The 22,255-nt window shown below is 42.2% G+C and overlaps 1 protein-coding gene and 2 non-coding genes across 3 annotated transcripts; all 3 read right to left on the bottom strand.

The window, feature by feature from the left end:
* Positions 1-293: 293 nt before the first annotated feature.
* trnaf-gaa lies at positions 294-366 on the bottom strand. Its single transcript has one exon. It is a non-coding gene; the product is annotated as a tRNA-Phe (tRNA).
* Positions 367-3,232: 2,866 nt separating this feature from the next.
* Positions 3,233-3,305, bottom strand: trnaf-gaa. Its single transcript has one exon. It is a non-coding gene; the product is annotated as a tRNA-Phe (tRNA).
* Positions 3,306-7,067: 3,762 nt separating this feature from the next.
* On the bottom strand, positions 7,068-21,615 carry LOC117761369 (G-protein coupled receptor 22-like). Its single transcript, XM_034585200.1, has 2 exons — positions 21,435-21,615; positions 7,068-9,649 (listed from the first exon to the last, which is right to left on the bottom strand). Exon 2 carries the CDS (start codon positions 9,559-9,561, stop codon positions 8,020-8,022), a length of 1,542 nt encoding a protein of 513 aa, XP_034441091.1. The 5' UTR covers positions 9,562-9,649; positions 21,435-21,615; the 3' UTR covers positions 7,068-8,019.
* Positions 21,616-22,255: the final 640 nt, after the last annotated feature.

Genomic DNA, 22,255 nt, shown 5'->3' with positions numbered 1-22,255 from the left:
GCAGGCGTTGACTTTAGTCATTTCTGAATGTATTGCCCTGTACTGAATGAAGATGAAGATCTCTTGTAACTATCCTAATGTAGAAAGCCATGAGTTTACTCTTCACTGATTACTGGTTTTATCAACTCTACTTTCACTGGCTACAATAAAACATAAGGAAGGCCTCGTTGACATACAGAAAAACGATGCAAAGAGAAAGGGTTTCATGATAGTCAATAGCGAACCATTATGTACAATCAGTGTATTATTGAAAATGACTTTTAAGCAGAATGCATATAAAAGCACACCGTCACTGCCGAAACCCGGGATCGAACCAGGGACCTTTAGATCTTCAGTCTAACGCTCTCCCAACTGAGCTATTTCGGCTTGTAGGCTTATATCAATATGTCCAACCCCGCATTTCTTTGACTACCCACCAGAGGGCCTTCTAACATCAGATGTGGTGTAGGCACGGTTTTTTCCATACTTTCCATACTTTCCATACTTTTCTTACATTTTCATAATGAACCCGTCACTGATGGCATCAGATACTTGGGCCGTTTTGCCATATTAATCTAAAAGGGGCTTCTTAGATGGAGCAAATAGCTTCATGTCTGGTGTGAATACACTCCAGTTACAATGTGGTGTAGTAAACTGATCACTTCAGTTTACTACACCCTAACCCTCACCCACTAACCCTCAGCACTATCACTGAATAACCGTAACCATGACCAATCCATGCCTAACCCTAACCTCAACCTAACCACAACTATCATCTGACCTTTACTTGGTTTGTGCTCTGGTTCCCATGAGGTCCACTGGTCCACGGTCAGTGTTTATGCTGGAAAAGGTTCTTAAGAGGTAACAGGTGGTTTAGCATTTAAATCTACTGTCATTATATCATCATAATGATAATTATATCTCACCATTAAGTCTCACGAACCAGCTCAAATTCAGGATTAAACTGATGGAGACACAGATAATTCAGGATTCTAAAACAAATAATACTCAAACCAAAAAAACAAACACGTTGAGATTGAGAGAACTGATCTCTTGTGAATAGGGAGATTCACTACTCCCGACCCTCCTGTGCCACTCTGACTAAGTGCACTAAACTGCTGTATACACTATATTAGAGAAACGTCTTGTAAATCTGATCCAAAAAATAATAACCATGCACATACAGAGAGACAGTAAATTATACTGGCATGGGGGAATAAAGGTTATCATTCCGATGCAAAAACTAAAAGATAGAGAATACAGAGGTTATGATTTGGGGTTTATAAAGAGTAATTTGTCAAATTGCTGAGATACTAGATATAGGGACACAGTGATAACACACAGCTACAGGTTGATAATGTCACAGGGTTAGACGCAGATGTTTTAAATGGCTTTAAATGTGTAACAATAGTAACCACACTTATTTGGAGCTGAAAATGAAGATGAACTTTATCATTTATGGCCTGAAACAGATCGTTCACACATGTTTTTGCCAGACAGCGACTGAGCAGGGAGACCACAATGGAAGAGGTCAGCCACGGTGCTACAGCCATTACAGAAAACAACATTTGTGGCAGATGTTGAACCGAGAGCACAGGCAGAGATCCTAATCACGTTCTTAGGTATTTTTTTTATTTATTCACTGTTAAGAAATCTGAGCTGGTGGGATTCCAACACTGCCACATTTTTTACAATGTACATTCACGCCAGCAATGTAGGGTTGTTTGGAGGAGGACTGCGTGTTCACATCAGCAGCCGGTCTGCTCAGTGTCCCCTCAGTCAATACATCATTGTGCTGTTTGCCTCACAGCGGGGTTTCCTGCCTCTTTACAGCTCTACATGTCCTTTCTTTGCCATTCAGCATTAAACGTACTTTGCTGTTGTACAAATCCACAGAGGACCATAAACAATCCAAAGGACGCAAACACAGCCCAGAGGATCGGTTCCTGGTGCAACAAGCCCAATGAGCAACAAGCAACAAGCCCAATGAGAGTGGCTCATGGTTCTGATACATGATAAACAATCAAAACCCACACAGGCTCTTTGTGGTGGATTTTTTTCAGACACTGACACGTGACTGTCAACAGACAAATCTTGGCACCATGTCAAGATTTTCAGATTTGAGGTTACTCACCACCAGCAGAGCCATGGAGCTCTATCCTATCGACTTCCAGTTCTGAACATGAGGTGAGATTTTACCAGAGATGACTCAGGAGTTTTTTTCCGAGCTCCAGCCTTAGAGCATTTTTGCTTACTGCATAACTCCCTGCAGAAATCGCTTTCTGCAAAAACCTCACATGAACTTTTCCAAGGCGTCCTATGCTCATCTCATAATGTTGGTGACAGGATGCTGGTTAGACAGCGGCCAGGCAGTAAGACTGAATCTGCATGTGTCCTCACAGCTTGATTCTCTTTACTCTTGCTATTAAAGTTGTGTTGATTCCAATCTGTCTTGCTCTTGTCTTCAAACAAATTGCTTTTCACAGTGTGGAAGAAGATGCCTGCACTTTTTGTTTTGTTGTGGAAGTTTTGTATTATTCAATGTCCCATTTGAGTAATTTGAGCAATTATCCATTGTGAGCATTCTCATGTGTGAGAATCATATAGTGTAAAAATTTTATTTTTGTTTCATCAGCAAAGATCACCTGTAATTTCTCAGTCTTAAACCTCAATGTCTTTTACATAATGTCTATGGCAGTGACATGATAACTGACACCAGTCTGATGTGTTTTTATAACCTACACCAAGGAGATTATGTTTCACCTATGTTTGTTTGTTGGTATAATTGTTTGCAGGAATTCACACAAAAATGGCTCTACTGATTTACACTGAAGTTGGTGGAGGGATGGCCTCAGAGCGTGGAAGGTTAGAAGGGGGTTACAGGATTTTAGGTCTCACTGGCCCCAGCTGAAATCTGATTGGCCCCTGAAATGCCATCTACATAGCCATTAAATTACCACCAAAACTAACACTAAATATTGGAATTTGTTGAGAATTTCTATTTTCAAAGCTTTCACAATATGCATGAATAAAAACAATTTTCAAAATATAATCATTGTGCGGCTTTGCTGAAATCAATAGACCAATAACTGTGACCAGTCAATGATTTAGATGACTTACGTATAAATAGTTAATTGTTTTGTTTATTTTACCTGTTTTATAGTTGTACTTTAAGAACTAAATCCTTGTGTATGATTATCTGGCCATGGAGCATATATACAACGTTATTCTAGTTAAAAGTGTGAACCCTCGCTGCCGAAACCCGGGATCGAACCAGGGACCTTTAGATCTTCAGTCTAACGCTCTCCCAACTGAGCTATTTCGGCTTGGACATGACATGCTGGCAGCAAGAACCACCAGTAACCAAGGCTAACATTAGAGGGCGCTCTCGAGTGGGTAAATTATTGTTACAACAGTGTGTTTGAGAAGAACTCATTATATGTGTGGATTACACCATGATTCCAGTATTTTTTCTTCAATTTGTTTTAGCAAACATTTGTTGAAGCAAAAAAAATAAAATCTAATCCTAACGTCAGAGGGCGCTCCCCAGTTGCAAAATATTAGGCCCTCTCTGTGTTAATGGGCTGATTATTGTCAGAAGAATGTTTTGGGAATTTAAATGTAATTTCATTTTGAGCCAGAAGTTATATTTAAATGTAAAGATCCTGAAAACGAGCAGTAGCAGCAGCCTGATTGTTCTCTCTTGGTTTTAAGTGCTGCTGAATGACTTTGCCCTGCAGGCCTCATCCCACATTCATGACCTTCTCTTTCCTATACTGCAGAGGTCTGCAGCGCCTCCGAGCCCACGCAGCAACAAGCCCACGTTAAGTTTTCAAAAAGGCAGCTTTAGAGCTGGTGTGCATATAGTGCAAGCTGCAGGGAGGAGCAGGAGAGGAACACTGCCAGGTAAGCGCTGATCAGTGCCTACTGAAGGCACCTACACTCCACATGGATGCACCCACTGAGAACAGTCAAGCGTGGCTTCTCCTCACAAAGACAGTTCAACAGTGAAGTTTGATTTGACTGTATATTACCACATACTTGCTGTATCATATAGGCAGAGGTCTGGTTGTTTTAAGTATAAGCACATGTTGAAAACAGTGTGTATCCTGTGCAAGAAGGAGCCACAGGCTACAGAGAATTGCAGTTCCAGCATGTGTTATTGCAGCCAGGTTTAGCTCTGTCCAAATGGTGTTGTTTAGCTTAGCACTATATTTATTTAGGCCTATTTGTTTATTTACACAATGATCATTAACAGACAAAACAGTGTAAATGAGCCAGAGTTAGTTGTATGAGCAAATTTTCATCTGTTGCCCTGAGCCAGTTTTTAATAAACAACCTGAAATGAATAAAACTACCATTCTGAAATTATTACAAATATCTATGGATAATTTTATGTGCATTATACGTACAATCCAAACAAACAAACCCATGATAAAAACACTACTGCTGATAAAAACAATCAAATAACCCATGATTAAAATGCATTATAAGTCAATACATCATTCAAATACAATAGAAAGCCACAAATACAACTACATCACATAAGATTTAGTGGAATGATTACACATGATCACAACTTTGGTTTGATTTAAGTCGATGTCTTAAGTTTGTATTTAATAGTTAGATAATTACTGCTGTTCCTTAAGTGAACAGGTAAATTATTAGTTAATTAGTGACTGAGAAAAGACTGTTTGCCAAACTTGCTCTGTCTGTGCTGCACAACACAGTCCCCTGTGTGATCGACCTCCTGTCCCTCTGTTATTAACTGACTCCCTGGGGACACAAGGCCATGTTAAACCTTGAAGATGAGGCAGGCATCAGGAAAATATTAAAATCTAATGAAATTAAATAGAGTGTAAGTTTGTACTATGTGACAGTGGTGATAGCTATTGGCCTGCAGCTATTTCACTGCATGCATGGAGTCCAAGGGCACGTCATGCACATGAAAGTTCATTAACAGCTAAATGTCTTTCTTATAATTGCCACAGGCAGCCCTTCACAAAACAACCAACAAAAAAAGCCTTGCCTTGACTAAAAGGCACATCGGACATTGAGGGGCCGATCACCCCAATGCCCCCTCCTGCACTTGCCAGTCAAAGGTACATTTTGAAGGGGTTAAAACATAGTTACTAACTGTAAAAAAGGAAGTGTGCATTTGTGCAGCAACAGCATATCTTACGGCAGACAAACAGATTTGAGCTGATGACAACATTTGCATATGAGCAAGTGCTATTTGAGAGAAATGACAGGGGTTTGAAGGGAGAGCGCTGCAAATTGAATGTGCACTGAAGAAATAATTATCTCGAAATGAAAGCCCATACTCTCTGCATAAAGATCAGGGAAATAACTCCATGTGCATGTCACTTTGTTGTCGTCATGCGGGTCCCTCACAACAGGTTTCCTCTAAAGTCTAATTCTTCAAGGGGAAAAAAACAATGCAGTCATTGCGGTTTCACCCAGGCCAGAGGTTACCAAGCTTTTTAGCCAAATAAAGCCTGGGAGCCCTCTAACCCTGGATTTTACAGTATAGTCTGTATCTTTTTAATGCAGTAACTGTACCATAAGCTCCAACATCACAGTAAAGAGAATATATGAATTCTAAGGTAATTCATTGAGAGTAAAAGCAGCACATTTTTAGACCTCAATATTTCATATTTATTGATGGTGATACATTCACATTAAAACAACACCATGAAGAAAACTTATCAAGATAGCATATTCTTGGTGAACATACAGTATAATTTGTGTGTGTGTGTGTGTGTGTGTGTGTGTGTGTGTGTGTGTGTGTGTGTGTGTTTGTTTGTCTGTATATATATGTATATAAAGATGAAAGACATGACTGCCCCCCTAAAGTGAAGGCAAATCCTCTTGATCGCCACCTAGTGGCTGGCTGCAGTAAAGTTCACACACGTCCCACTCCACCCCTACCCTATGTTAGTGGTTGGGACATGGACCAAACTAAAAAGTCAAAGTAGGACTACATGTGCAATACATTTTTCTCAGAAAGAAGGTTTCTGTCATTTTAAGTTGTTCTCATCACGCTGATGTATGTTTAACTGTTCGTTTTTCCAGTAACTTTCATAATAAATAGTAATTTGAGCATCATGAGAACAGGATGAAAGATCATGATTGTCAGCTAAACTGACTTGCTCTCGGTCAAGCGTGTGTATAATCCCAGATCTTCACTTCTTTATAGTGGGAGGAAGTAGAGACATGGCATCTATATTTATATAAAGTCTATGGTGTGTGTGTGTGTGTGTGTTTACATTCAGGATTGCATTTAGTGTGCAACAGAAATCACATGGCCTCTGAACTGAGCCCTGGTGTGAGTACAGCATTACAGCAGTGAACACAAAAGCAGGTAGCCTACAACAAAGTCAACAGCAAACACTAGTTCTATTAAAAATATTACCAAGCTGTCAGTGCTCGATTGTAGTGAGAGTTTCTCTCTTGTGTTTGCTGGACACTTAGGTTGAGATGACCCATGGGACCAGATGTCTGGGTCCTGACAAAGACGGCCCGGCTGCACCCGAAACACTCGTCTGATCTAGAAAAGTCGATCTCTAATCACAGACCAAGTGACTTGTACTGTAGACTTCACATGTAGTAAATTCAAATCTGTTCAATATTTACATCATGTACATAAAAGATATTCCACAAGAGAGTTGCATGCTTTAAGCATGCCAAAAGGGAGTCACAATTAACATAACCTCCAAACAACAGATCGGCAATAAATACTATTCAAGCTTTAGGTTTTATTGAGAATGTACCAGAATTGTAGTGACTGAACTTGACAGTTAATTTCGAGACTTCAATTTTTGGTGATGTACTAAACTTCATTATGCTGGAGGTTTTCTTGTTATTTTGTTCAACATCTGTCCATTTTACAGTTTCATTTGAACTCGTTACCCGGGATTCTATTAACACCTGATAAATCTTAACAGTTTAAATGAATAGAAAATACATTTATTCACTTTCTTGCCAAAAGTCATAGAACAGCCAGCAGCCAGGTAGACAGGTCTAATCTGAAAATGGCTTCATTCATTTTTACAAAAGCTTACCATCAGAAATTATTGTTTTTTTTAACTGAACCACGCTAACTGGTTCTCCTTTTCTGCTTTTTTGTGCTAAGCTATGCTAGGCCGCTGCTGCTGTAGCTTCATATTTCTCATATACACTCTGTGTTGATCGGAATGATCGAACTCTCTCTGTAAGAACGCAAATAAGCGTACTTTCCCAATGACAAACTTTTCCCATGAATGATATCTGTGCTTCTCCCTGCAGTATACACAACACACCAACAAGATATTACACCATTTGATACAAATCTGGAAAAAAATAGCTATTGCAGGGTTTTATATAAACACTGTAACATTTGAACATATAATAACTAAACCTAAAGCCAAACTGCATTTAATATTTCACATTTTAATTGTACTTGTGCCTCACCTGCTCTCTGTGGACTGGCCCTCGTCAACCCCGACACATTTTCAACTCTTCATTTTATGTCTCTGTGTTTTCGGAATGCACAACAGCCATCCAGCCAGACTTTCAGAGCAGAATTAAGGCAGAAACAATATTCAATACATTCAAAGACTTGTTGAGTATTTATGTATTTGGAGTGGAACATACATTTTTTAAGCTGCCTTGGAGCATTTGAGCAGGAGGCAGATCAGATCATCTGCTGGTGAAACAATCTTTGGAGCGGTTATGTAAGCACCACTGTGAGAATGCTCTCTCGTGCAGCTCCTCGTGTAAACAGACTTTAGTGTTTGACAGAGTGCAAATTATTTACACTTGAGTGTTTGTTGTGTATGATTTGCTTCGGCTGCAAAGACTGTGCACACTACAGTGACGACAGCAACCTCCCCCTACTCCTGCCTGAGGTGAGGTTAGTTGTGCCTAGCATGGGCGTGCTGCTGGTGGTTACTGGTGGATCATCTCCCAGAGGTAGAAATGTGTTTTTCACATTTCTTACACTGGTTTCACATGTCAGTGAGTCTCCTAATGAAACAATTTACATTAGTAGTGTCAGTCTCACAGGGCCTCTGCCTGGCAACGGTCAGTGCCCTCACTTGCCTCCAGCCGCACCTGCCGGGTGGTTTTTCTGTTCTCCACCCAGGAGTTGTGTATGATAGTGCCCCCTGGTGAAGGATCTACTTGGAGCAAGGACACCACCCTCTTTTTAACCTTGGCGCGGAGGGCACGGCGCAGCTTCTGTCGGGTGAAAGCGTAGAGCAGAGGGTGGGAGACAGTGGTGCCGTAAGCAAGGGCCAGGAACCAGAGGCGCAGGCTGATCAGTGCGTCACTGGGGCCAATGCCAAGGATCAGCACGTTGGTCACAGAGAGGGGAGCCCAACAGCCCAGGAAGGTGGTGATGATGATGAGGGACATCCTGAAGACCCGCCTCTGGCGCTCTCGCCGATCCCTATGTCGCCGCACTGCCCTCCGCAAGGCAATGATAGCTGACACCGAGGCCTGAACACCCATTGTGGCTGGCATAGGGGTGGCCGCACCCATTTCAGAGATGACCAGAGGGGCGGACGAGGACAGGGCAGGGGGGGAGGTGGCTGTGGGTGTAGGGGAGGGGGAAGGAATGAGGGGAGGGTGGCTGAGCTGTTTGGTACCATCTGTGTTGCTCTGCTCCCCTCTCAACTCCCCACCATCGATCACTGTTAGCCCAGCTTTCTTTTTCTTTTGTCTCTTGTGGAGCCCGCTGCAGGAGGGTCCCCTGAACCGCTGGGTCTTCTTCATGTGGGAGCCAATGCGGATGTTTAAAGCTCTCAGTATCCTGGAGTAGGTGAAGAGCATGACTGCCACGGTGGTGAAGAAGATGGGTACCTGCAGGATAAGATGGTAATACATTCCCAGGCTTGTGTGATAGCCCTGTCCACCAATACACAGCAGTGTCAGGTTACGCCATGCTGGCGCCACTGTGGTGCTATGTGACGACAAAGACATGGGTGCCACCTGCCCTTTCTCCTCTGATCCCTCTTCGCTGGACCACTGCACCTCCAAGAATGGGATAAAAAACACAGCTACTGACGTGACCCAAACAGCAGCCAGGAGTAGCGCTGCTCTGCGTGTGGTCAGCAGCCTGTTGGCCGGCCGTACTGAAATGTCATATCGGTCCAAGCTGATGACCAGGATGTTGATAGCTGTGGAGATGCTGGCAAACGTGACGCAGGCTTCATGGAAGCAGCAGAGCAGGGCCAGGTTTGGTCCTGGAGGCAGCACCACCACCACCAGCGTGAGTGGCAGACACAGCACACACACCGCCACGTCCAATATATGCAGATTGACAGTTACCATATTGCTCACTGAGTCCACTAAATTGGATTGAGACCAGTAGAGAACCAGCACTGTCAGGTTGCTGCTGAAGCCCAGCACCAGCTCCAGCATGAGGAAGGCTGTGAGGGACACCTGGAAGCCCAGCGAGTATGGCATGTACCAGGACACAGGGCTGCTGGACGAGCCCCCTCCTCCCTGCTCTTGTAGGACTCCTGTTCCCTCCAGACCGGCCATCGTCCCAACCCAGTCAGCGGTGGCTGGGCCCGAGGTGTAGCTGTCAGTCTCCATGACGACCTCTCAGTCTTCATATATTGTATCTGTCACACCGCTGATGAGCTCCCATGATGCAGGGATGAATAACAGCTTGATGACAGCACTGGGGAGAAGGGAACACAACGCAGACAGATGAGAAGTGAACTGTGGAGGAGAGAATCAAAACACATTATTCTCTCTCTGAGCATCTTAGACATTTGTAATGCAGTGATCATAACCCATGTCTGTCTGTCTGTCTGTCTGCCCGTCCAATCATCCATCTATCCATCCTTCCATCTATCCGTCCGTCTGTCTATCTGTCTATCCATCCGTCCATCCATCCATCCATTGATACATCATCCATCCATCCATCTATCTATCTATCTATCTATCTATCTATCTATCTATCTATCTATCCATCCATCTATCCATCCATCCATCCATCCATCCATCTATCCATCCATCCATCCATCCATCTATCTATCCATCCATCCATCCAACCATCTATCTATCCGTCCATCCACCTACCATATGGATATATCAACCCCAGCATCTGCAGACTGAACAGGTGCTGCATTATGCATCAATCCAGCCTCCAATCTGTCACCTATCAGAATCTCTGATCACCATTTTGGCTCAGCCACAGCATGAGACCTGCAGACAAGCTGTCAGAACCACAGGCTGCCACAATATCACTAAAGACTACTGTGGCTCTTGAAATTGAATGAAGCAGTAATTCAAGTAAAAGCAAGTAATCAGACACACAGGCAATCAACTGCCCTCTCAGTGGATCATTAAAAACAACACATTCAGCAACTTGCAGAAAAGTGGTCATGATCTTGGCTCTGCCAGCTGGAGCTGACCACATGACTTGTTTAAAAAAACATCTAAGGCCAAAGGAGCATATTTATTCAGTGTTTCAGCCAAACTGATGCCTACTTCAGGTAATTAACTTTATTATCTGTGTCACACCTGATATTTTGTGAAAGGACTTAAAAGAAGAGCTGTAGAATAAACCAAATCTTAACACCAATCATAAGTAGTTCATCATAGTTTTACTGAAGCTGAAACGATCTCCATTCAGCTCTGAATCAGTAATAATCCCCATCCATAACAACGAAAAACGCAAATCACATGACCACTCACATATTGGTGTGTGCCTGCTGCTGTAAACAGACTGTCTGCACTGCAGCTGGTTAATTACAGCAGATGTTACGAATGAGAAACAGCAATAGTAAAAAGAGCAGGTATTTATTTTCTTGGACTGTGGATGAAGTGAAACTCTGACGGACAGTAAGTGTTAACATTTTGCAAATCCATACTAACACATAGCCACAGAATTGTCATACTAAAACGGGGCCAGCTGCGTTTCCAAACCTCTCCATTTTGGCACATTTTAAAACTAAAATGTAATCGTGTGGATGTAGCTGCAGAAAAGACAGAGTCAAGCAATGACTATGGTCATTTTAGAGTGTTCAATTAATTTAACCTAATCTACATGTGTTTGGACTGGGAGGAAGCTGGAGTATCTTGAGAAAACCCACACAGACTGTGCTGGTAGCACTGTGCCACCCTGAAATCCATACAGCAAAGTTGAAAATTACCCACTGCACACTGAAAGGACTTTACCAACAACATACAACACATTTTGCTGGTAGCTTCTTCAGGTTCACTCTATAAGTTTACTCTTTTTTCCCTGGAAGCTAATGGTGACAATGGTCTCTTTCAACGAGTGGTTATAATTCGTCCTCTGAGCAGAGATGCTTCTTCAGGACAGAACAAGATGAAGACATTATTTTAACTGGGATGTTAACATTAGTTGCAAATAGATTTCCATTCATATTTCTGTTAACAGGGTAAAGAGCATAGTCTGATTATGACTCAAGTCAATATTACGTTCTATTGAAACCCGACCAGGGGCATGCGTCCTCAAGCAGTTGGTAATTACTGTATGTACTGTAGGTCACAAAAGGCTGTTGAACTCCAATAGGACATTTTGTGATACAGACTTAAATATGTCTACATAATGTGACTAAGGTCAGAATACTATACTTTGTTTTTTCTGAATATGACTAAATTAAAGTTATTAAAGTAATCAGACAATGCTGTTTACGTAGCAGTGTCTTATTCAGACTATTGACTTAATCCGGTAAATGCCTGAATATTGGTTTCCAATGTCCAAACGTGTCTTGTGATGGCTGCTGGTCTTCATTGCTCTACAGCATTAGCTTGGTGTTGCACTGACAACCACGAGATTAAAGGCAGTGTGTAAAACACAGTTGCCACCCATTGATTAGAGGGTGGCCACTGATTGCACCTGCGGGAAATCAATTGAATGATTAAACTCACAGCTTCCGTTGCTCTAAACTCATCAAGAGGTGGAAATCTCAGCATTAAGTGTCTAAAACATCTGATGGTGAACGAACGAGTTGAGAGAGCAGGGAAACAAACAACACAACTAATCAACTCTCAACGATCAACCCCTCTGCACAACTCCACTCCGGCATACAAGACGTTCGCCTGAGTGATGGACTTTTCTCCCCAGTTTCTGTTTCCATGGCAACCACGCTACAAGGGTCTGGATTAATGAAGGCACAGGTGCTATAGTATGGAAGTGTGTGATAGCTACTGAGCTCTTTGGTGACACCTCTCAATTACAAAACAGGGATCTTACAACTTGTTATATCAGGAAAAAGAGAAAGGAGGCAAATAAAGTGCGTGTTGAGTTGTGAGTCGAATCTTCAACCTTCAAGTGCAATGGTAAAAAGTAACCGTCGAATAATCCATATCACAATACAACTTGCTTGTCTATGGCCTTTTAAGTGTTCCGCTTCTCCCTGGCTATTGTAAACAGCAGCGTGTGGGAGGAAATGGAAATTGCCTAAGAACAACTTTACTCTTCTTTTCAAACTATTTTCAGTTATATAAACAAACTGTGGACTTCGTGGAAACAAGAGTAAAGTTTCTATGACACTTCCTGGGCTAGCGAGGAAGCAGCTGGCAGATACAGATTTGTGGGGTTAGTGTGAAAGCGTAGGAACAGAGGTATCTCATGGGGGGGGGGTACCGAGAAATGAAAGGAGGGACACTGGGGGGAAGAGTGAAAAATAGAAACAGGGTCAGACAGAAACAGCATGTGTAGAATTTATGCTGTGCACGAGCTCGACCATGCAGCCATTTGGCTTGACTCCCGTTGGACGCCTGCAGCCGGTCCAATCGTGAGCAGACTGTCTGATCGCCACCAGAGGCTGGAATTGGAAGAGTGAAGAGAAGGTTTGGATGGAAGCTGGAGAGAAAAGTAGATTGGTGCAGAAGTAGTGGGTTTTTGTTCAAAAGGGCACGCGCGTCACCTGATAGCTGTACATCTGAAAAGCCTGCTGGAGCGCTGAGACTGATTACAGAAAATGGCTGAGGGGAAAAGGAAGTAGAAAAGAAGGGAGAGCTAGCGGTACTGGTAAACAAGATGTCCCTGGGAGAAGAGGATGCAGTTTTTTTTTTCCACTCTAACGTCTTACATCAGCCTTACTGCAGCTGGTTTCGTGGTTGCCTGTAGTCCCCAATGGACCATTTCAGTCCCAAAAGACTCCACTCCACTGATTGGCTGAGTGAGAAGCTGTGTGGTGGCTCCACAGGTTAGAAGATTCGAACAGGACAGGACAGGAGGACAGATATTGTTGATCTTAAAATCAAAGAGGGGAGGCAGTCTGATCATGGAGACTGGAGCTCTCAATGATAGATTACCCTGTAACATAAGGACTAAGAGTTTCGCTGTGCAGGTTTTTAATGCTGTAACCTATATGTTTTGGTGTGATATTCATACTGTACATCTTTAGGTGGGGAGGTTTTCTCCTTGAAACAATACCGTTACGTTGGTTTTCTCCTTGCACTGCTGTTTAATCTCTTTGTAAATTAACAGGCAGAGCTGGACAGAGCATTCGAGTGAAATCCAAGTGTGAAAAAACAATCAATATGACCCTGGGGAGCAATGTGCTGTTTCACACTGTACTTTATTCACAAGATGGCAATTAAATAAATGAAACCAAGTGCATTTCTTACGGTTTCTGAATTAAGTCACCTCGGTGTGGACGCAAACCAGGGGGTTCTCAGAGTGACTGTGTGTGTGTGTGACCTTTTTCTAGTTCTGCAGAAGCCAATTACCTGACTTGGACCATGACATTTAAGGCAGCTGCAGCTGAGGAGGTATAGCGGGTCGTCCACTAATTGTAAGGTCTGCAGTTCAATCCCCCGGCTTCTCCAGTGTATCTACGGACGTCTGAACCCCAAACTGCCCCCGATGATGAGCCATCCGTGTGTGTTTGTGTCTGTGTGTTAAACCTAACAGTCTATGTATAGAACAAGCTCTGTATGAATGTGTGTGAATGTGACCCATTGTGTAAAGTGGTCGTTAAGACAAGACAAGCACTATATGAGCTCTGTTGAACGTGTGACATACTGAGGACCAGGAAAATGTCACATCCAGGTGATGCATTTACTCTCCCAGCAACCCCTTCCTCCCTTTAAACCTCCCTCATTTCATACCCTTACTGTGTAATGAGAGTGATGACACATTTTCATCTGAATATCCTGTGATGATGTCAAGTCCTGTGCATGCGTGTGTATTCTGAAGACATTGAGACTGGTATCTAATTTTCATGTTGGAATATATAATTCAGGGTCTGCTCAGAGCCTGAGGTTAGAGGAATATTTATTTACAAGTGTCTGTAAATATGAAGCCACCACCAACAGCTAATTATCTTAGCTTAGCATAAAGACTGGCACTAGGGGGAAACAGCTAGCCTGGCCCCATCCAAAGGCAACAAAATCCACCTGCCAGCCCTGAAGCTCAGGAATTAAAATATTATGTTCGTTGTTCAGGACAAGTTTTTAAATCACTATATAATGGGCCCTACTAGATATTTTCTTTAGACTACAAAATTATATATGTATATATATTTCATGCACTGAGCTGGAGAAAATTTCCTGAACTTTTCCTGGGGGGCTGAATGTGAGAATGCAAATGTCACAGTCAGTTGTCCCGTGAGCAAGTGTGAGAATACAGCAGGAAAGTTCCCGGTGAGCAAGTGGGCACAATGATGTCGTTTTAAACACGCAATGGATGCAAAACTGAAAAAAATGTAAATTAAAATAGAAATATATGAGGATGACAAAGAGGAGCCATACACTAGAGGACACCGACCAAGACGTCAACTTGCAAAGACAACGAGAATCGAGAGCTTTTGACAATTAGGGTCGGCGCCAACAAAACATGGGATTTGCACAACAGTTTATACATTATGTGCTTCTTCCTGTTCGCTCTACCCAGGAGACACCCCTCACCTGAATTTTAGGATTATAGTCCTCAAGTTGTGAACAGAAAAAGCACATATCCATAAAATACAAAAATGTAAGTATGTAAACATTTATTTATTCTGCAGAGAACTTGACATATTATCTGGGTACTAATCCCTAATCCTTTGTTTTGGATTCACCAGTGTCGATCTCATTTTTGCTCAATTTATATGTAAATATTTACAGTGTACAGAGTCTATTTCTTTATGTGACCTGTTTATGGACGCTTCTTTTTTTAATTCCTGGCAGCAAACCAACATTTTTCTCGATACTGAGGTATAAAGCTAAAACTATTCCACAATTTGGAGGCTCAATGGAATACACCAGGTTTGGAAAGCACACCTTCACTAACAGTAGTAGTGTATCTGATTGCGATGCTATAATTCAGTTTGTATTTTCATCACAAGGAAAAAATCTGATGGCAAAATTGGATGTTGCTCTGTTTTTGCTGATCACCATTTACCTCTCCATGTTAACAGTCAGCCTTTATTGCAGCAATTTAGGCCTGTTCCCTGGGGGCTGTAGAAAGTAATTGTAGGAAATCAATGCAGGTTTAGGATGTGTAAGAACGTTTTTAATTACGTTACTTAATCACAAAAGAACAACAGACCTGATAATGGTCTGATAATGTAACGGCTACTTATTGTCCTTCTAACGGTGAATCAAGGGTTGTGCAGGGCGATGAATTCACAAAGCAATACAGCTCATCCTGCAGCCACCGTTTGCTACACAGATCGAAGTGATTCTGTTCAACCTTCTTCCTCCTGCGGAAGACAGAAAGTGTGAGACGAGACGGTATAGCATGTATAATTGAAGAGCTAAAAAGATGAATGGCGGTCAAGATAATCTTGCTATTCCCTATGAGATGCGCTGATGTAACAGGCTGTCAAAATGATACATAGTGAGAAGACGGGAACGCAGAAGAAAGGGACATGAATAGTAATAGGGAATATATGTAAGTGTAGAAAGGACGATTCTTGTCTACACTACAAAAAGAGTTATGGTTAAATCAGACTGGTTATCACACGTGTTAGGTTTGTTCATCTTAAGCAGAACCAGATACTGAAGAGGTGCAGTGTTGCTTGAAGCTAAATGCTAAAGTCAGCATATAACATGGTCTCAGTGACAATGCTGATGTTTGTCAGATAACAAGTTTTATCATGTTCTTCCATCTTAGTTCAGTGTGTTAGCACGCACACGTTTCAGGTGACCTTGAACGTCAGACCGATGTCTGCAAGAAACGCCACCGGTGATATTAAACCTATGTGACTTGAGCTAAAAATGTTTTTCTCATCATCTAACAAATGGATGCTATTAACTCAGTATCTTAAAGCATCAGACAGCATCAGAGCAGTTTGAAGAAAATCAGTTTCTCTTCATCACTATGCAAAGTTATGCAGCAGGGTGCCTGAAAATCTAATCAGACTGTCAACTCGACCGAGGGGAGGTTTGTGGGGAAAGTATGAAGTTTCGCACAGGGGCTGCTGCTGTCGAGAAAGTGGGATGTCACTGTGGAGGCAGGGGTCCCCAAATCTTTCAGCCCCTTTATTTTAATTGTTTTTAAATTGTTATTGTTGTCTTGCGACCCCTTTCTCTGTGTCTCCCGAATCCCCCAGGGTGTCCTGACCCCTACTTTGGGAACCACAGTACCACAGATACTGTGTATATATTGACATTTAACAACATAACAGATATACTCAAGTGATTTTTGCGATTACAGCAGACGGACATCTTCTGGCACCAGGAGCCTGATCATTTCCCCCCCCTTTGTGCCAAAATAGGCAGCTTCAATCACTTTTGTTTTCGATCACTTTTGTTGTCAATCACTTTTGTCAATCACTTTTGTGGTGCCATTGTCTTGACAATGGCACCACAAAGCGGAGCAGAGCTCACAAGACATTACTGAGGACAAAGCGAGGCCCAAGAATAGACGCAACAGCACAGGAGTCTTCAGTGAGAGGGGGTGAGGAACGACAAAACAGAGGGGATGGAGCAGTAAGAACACAGAGCATGTAATGGTAAATGGTTTTGTATTTATATAGCGCTTTTCTAGTCTTGATGACCACTCAAAGCTCTTTACAGTACAGTTTTTTACATTCACCCACACATTCATACAGTGCATCTATTAGCAGCACTTTGTTGTTCTATGAGGGGCAATTCGGGGTTCAGCATCTTGCCCAAGGACACCGCTCTACCCCTCAGCCACAGCCGCCCGTGGCATGTACGCACCCTCTATAGAATGAACACCCACCAACATACGAGTGTGTGCGTGCAAGTGTGTGCACGAGTGTAAATAGACTCCCTACTGAGACATCAAGCTGTTATTTGAGTGCTCTCTCCAGTCGCCACGCCGTGATGAAGACAAAATGTCATGTCAGAGCAAAACACTCAGAGGCCGGTGGTCATCCTCAGCACAGCTGGTCCGAGAGACCGACACACACATGTATATGTATATTAGTACATGCATGCACACACACAGTTAGATGTGCAACAGGACGCCTGCTGAGTCTAAGTGGTCTTGTTGCTGTAGGTGAACACAGAGGTTGAAAGTCACTTGGGTAAATGTATGGGATTATTTCTTTGCCGGTGGGATAAATGGAAAACAAATAAATGGTCAGATACGGACTCCCTGCTGAATCTGACTTCCAGCTCTCTGCCTTCAACACGCCAACTTTAGTGCATGACTCTGACCTTCAAATGTAAGGACGACTACACTTATGTTTTCCATTTGCAAGATAAGCATCATCATGTCCAGCGTTTCTGAGTGCAGTGGATATCATAAATCTAAAAAGAACGGTTCTGCACTGTAGCGAATGTCAGTTTTATACATACATGTTGTGAAAAAATTACATATGACTACATATGACTCGCTGTGCAGTTCTGTTAGTGTACAGTATATTATACTATTATAAAAAAGATTCTTTCAAGTTCATGATTTACATAGTTTGATGCAAGATATTTTATTTTGAAATGATCCAGCTGCAGACATTTGAAACAGCATAATGAATACCTGAAGCATGTCATGTTTTTCCTCTTTTTATTGGGACTAGTTTTTGATTTAAACATAGTTTCCATTCTAAACCTGTTTGTAATGATCGGCCTGTGGTGATGCTGGTTGCAGTTTTCTTTCTGAAACTGTAAAAGTGAACTGCAGTAATTAAGCTGCAGTGAATAAAGACCTGCTGCAGGACTCAGTCCACAGAGCCCTGATGCTGCTCCACCGCTGCTGCACACAGAGCTGTTCACCTGTTTATTCAAAGTTCAGTGAAGCTCAACTCTGTACGCAGAACCCTGAACTGGAGAAGCAGCTGTTGTTGCTGTTGTCGTGATCAAAAACATCACAAACGTTGATGAGTCCCAACCACATACAGAGCACTGGTCTCCGTGTATCAATATCAAACTTATCACCTAAATAAACCATCCAAATAGCATTCATGTTGACACTGTGCTCCCATGGGCCCTTAACAAGAGACAAACCAAGTGTGAAGGTTCTCGAGATATGTGAACCACACAAAGACATTCAGACAAAGATTTCTGAAATGATTAGATGAATATAGTAACTTTGCAGAAGGCCATAGTTTGTGGTCTTGCTGTATTATATTACATTGTGTTTTCTTATGTACAGCATAATCACCAGGCTTTACATCCTTACACTAACAATATTGTTATCAGTGATTCTATTGTCTTGCATTAGACTGTAGATGTGTTTCTTCTGTTGTGTTAAAAATCTGCGTGTTTCGCAGTTAATGCTTGTTACCCTTTTTAAACTTGTGACTTTGTGGTATTTAAACATTTGTGCAATGCAAAAATAAAATGCCAGATTCCGATAAAACAACATATACAGTATATTTGGTAAATGGCGTGTATTTATAAAGCGCTTTTCTAGTCTTGAAGAACACTCAGAATGCTTTCCATTACAGTTTGGCCATTCATCCATTCACACATTCATACAGTGCATCCATGTGCAGCACTTTCTCTGCCACACATAAATCACACTGTTGACACAGCCATCAGGGGCAATCTTCGGTTCATTATCTGGCCCAAGGACACTTTAGCATGTGGAATGGGATCTAACTGCTGACCCTCTAGAGTACGACCCGCTCTACCTCCTAAACCACAGGCATACATAGTGTGCCTCACTGTCGTGTTAATATCTGGAGCAGTTGACAGAGTTTACTTCACTGGCTCTCTCCGTACAGCGTTTTTACAACCTTTGATTATGGCTGTTGTTAAAGCTGAATCCATACTTTCTTGTTAGAAACCCAATCATCATTTATGTCTCAATTGTCTCATTTCATAATGGAGCTGAGGAGCAGCTGGTAAATGCAGGCGTAGAAAATGGAGAAATACAGACTCAGAGGGAGAATATAAGGGAGAGTAAGAACTCTTTTTATAAAGAACTTCTTCAGGAGACTTTAATGTATGCACATCTTTCCTTGATGGAGGAGGATGAATCTGACAGATAACTTAAACGCACAGTAAGAGCACCTATTGCCTTTTTAAGTCATTGACTATAGGACATGCTTGGTATTGGGAAAGCTATCTATTATTCAGGCGGACGCTCCAAATGGTATATGGGGCTAATTCAGGTTTGAGTATCCAGGCTCTCACTAAGGTCCTTTGTGTTGTCCTGAATTATTTATCGCTGAGCAGAAATATAGACCTGAAATGGCCAATGAAACCTCGATGAAGAAGCAGAGAGAAGAAAAGAAAGGGGATAGAAGACGGAGAGAGAGAGAGAGAGTAAAGGTGTGTGTGCTGACACAATTGATAGACGACAGATGCTGAACAGAAAGCCACTTGGGTGATAAATGATGAGGTTACTTAGCTGCAGAAGGAGGCAATTAATAGACAATTAATCCAACTGTGTGTGAGCTGGAGTCAGGACGACAGAGAGGGGATGATGTTCTCACACACACACACACACACACACATATCCAGCAGGTTTTGGTTTCCCTATCTTTCTCCCTGTTCACAATCAAAGCCGTCCACAGCAGCAGAGCACATGGACGGCACGGCGGAGCTACAGAATCAAAAGCTTTCATCAGGACCTCTCTCTTCTTCTTCTTCTCCACCTCCACAATGTTGCTACAAATCACCACCACCCCTCCCCCTTTACTCCTCCTCTCGCCTGCTGTGTCTCACTGCATATTAGTTTCACTTTTACAGCCTTTCTTCACCGTAGATCAACTGTTTTTAGCTGTTTCGTTCTGTAGCAAACTGTTACTGGTGAGATGAAACCTACACAGGTTGTGGATTGTATGAGAGAAGAGTATATAAACCTGATTTATGTGATTCTGCTAAGGCACATTACAGATGGTGAGCAGCAAATTATTCCATTCAAAAAAAGATTGTAATAGATTGAAAAGCATTAATACATTTCAAGAGTACTTAAATGCAAACATACAACTAATGGGGATTATGTCTCAATTCATCATTTGGTCAACGAAATATCAGAAAATGATGAAAATAAGCTCGTCAGAATTTCACAAGACACAACTTGTTTTTTTTAAGCAACAGGCTAAAACCTGAGGATATTTACATTGCAATCATACAAGATGAAGAAAATCATCAATAAGCTGGAGCCTTAAGCAATTATCAAAATCGCTGTAGATAAATGAATTAGCTGGTAGATGTAATTCCACATAACAGGTTGGATAAGACAAAACAGTTGTGGGGCAAAAAATATTTAGGTAAACCTCAAAATATTTAACAATAAGGTTAAATGTACATTTAACTGTATTTAGTTAGTCTCTCCATATGATTACGAAACGGTTGGAGATAAAGTCACAGTTCAGTAATAAATTGACACTGACGGGCAGTGAGAACAGATTAGCAGAGGTTCATGTCTTTTAAAAGATGCATGTTTGTCCCCCAGGCTGCTGGCGCGCACAACAAAGCGCGAATGCAAACACACTGACAACTCACAGACGCGCACACTTTGATGTGCTGCGTGCACGGTGAGATGTTTCAGCGGACTGCAGGTCCCCCGGGAGCGTGGGAGAGATACACAGCCTCGGAGCCCGTAACTGTGTCAAGCACCTCCTCCCACACGCCAGCCCGAGGTTTCTAATAAAACACTGATTCCTCTGCGAAATCGATATTTCATGCGCTCCGTTGTGCCAAACAGCGCAGGGCGGTGCGCTATGCGCGGCACAGTAGGAGTGCAAGTACACCCAACTTTAGACTGGATAAAGTTGAATACAATATGTATTTACAAAGCAGTGCTTCCACTTAAAATGATTTTGGTAAATGTCCACAACATACATAGTAAATTACGCTGCGAAAAACTTCACCCGAGAGCTTTTACAAATACAACAGACGTGTTATTAGTGAATCTTTAATTAACTTTCTAAAATACCAAAGTCTCTTTTAAATTGACAGCTGCAGTTAATGCTGGACTGGATCGGTCAAGATACCTGCGTGCCAACTGTTCGCCAAAAGCTGCGTGCGCATTTTACAATATAATGTTTTATCAGATAAACGGCTGCACGAATACCTGAGTTATAAAAAAACAAACATGTTTTTATTATTTGTAATTAAAAAAAATGGATTCTTACCTCTGGGGTTGGAGCCGTGTTCTCAGAGATCCGTGTCCGCCACCTGTGTGCGCGTTAGTGGGAAGCGTTCCTCCTGTGGCACAGCAGAGCTCAGCAGCAGCAGCTCCACCAGGGGCCACTGTCCACAGCGAGCAGAGCTCAGACTCCGGCTGGATCCACGGAGGTGTCCGCTTTCAGGATGACTTCCACTGACTGAGGAGGAGGAGGAGGAGGAGGAGGGAGGTGCCAGATATCAAGGTCACTCAGATCAAACCAAATTTTGCGAGTTTTATTCAAATTTGCATTCACATTTTAAATGGTGACTCTACTGCACATGTGAACTGCCTCCACCGAGGCTGATTGACCACTCACCATATTGCATAATGAGATCAGGTACCACGTCCACAGAAATATTCTGCAAACTGTTTACATTAAACATGGGCAAAATATCCATTCTAGTCTGCAGGAAGGAATATAACACCACCCCCTCATTAACATTTAAATTTTGATTCAGAAATTCTAGAATATCTGGATCCACAGCGTGGAGACCTCAGTAAAGATCTCTTCTCTGCATATCTGAATCTCACAATGAACAGTTGAAATGTCCACATTCGTTGTGGTTAACAAATATTGTGACAAAGATGAATAATGTATGAAAGACTTTTTTGAGAGCAATGCCCCAAAAAAATAAGAAATGAGTGGAGTGCTCTCTATTAATATCAACTCCAATAATACTGTCTTTGTGTTTGTCTGAGAACCACAGCAAATGTAGAATAAAGCATTAGACCATCCACACGCACCACAAGACTCATTTTAGTGTAAATAAAGACTTGACACATGAC

This window comes from Hippoglossus hippoglossus, chromosome 5 (assembly GCF_009819705.1).
Source record: "Hippoglossus hippoglossus isolate fHipHip1 chromosome 5, fHipHip1.pri, whole genome shotgun sequence".
Lineage (NCBI taxonomy): Eukaryota > Metazoa > Chordata > Actinopteri > Pleuronectiformes > Pleuronectidae > Hippoglossus > Hippoglossus hippoglossus.
Note: the sequence above shows the minus strand (reverse complement) of the source record. Positions and strands in the feature narration are given on the sequence as shown.

Coding starts and splice junctions, on each gene's coding strand:
- LOC117761369 (XM_034585200.1), bottom strand. CDS start 9,561: ATGGAGACTGACAGCTACACCTCGGGCCCAGCCACCGCTGACTGGGTT.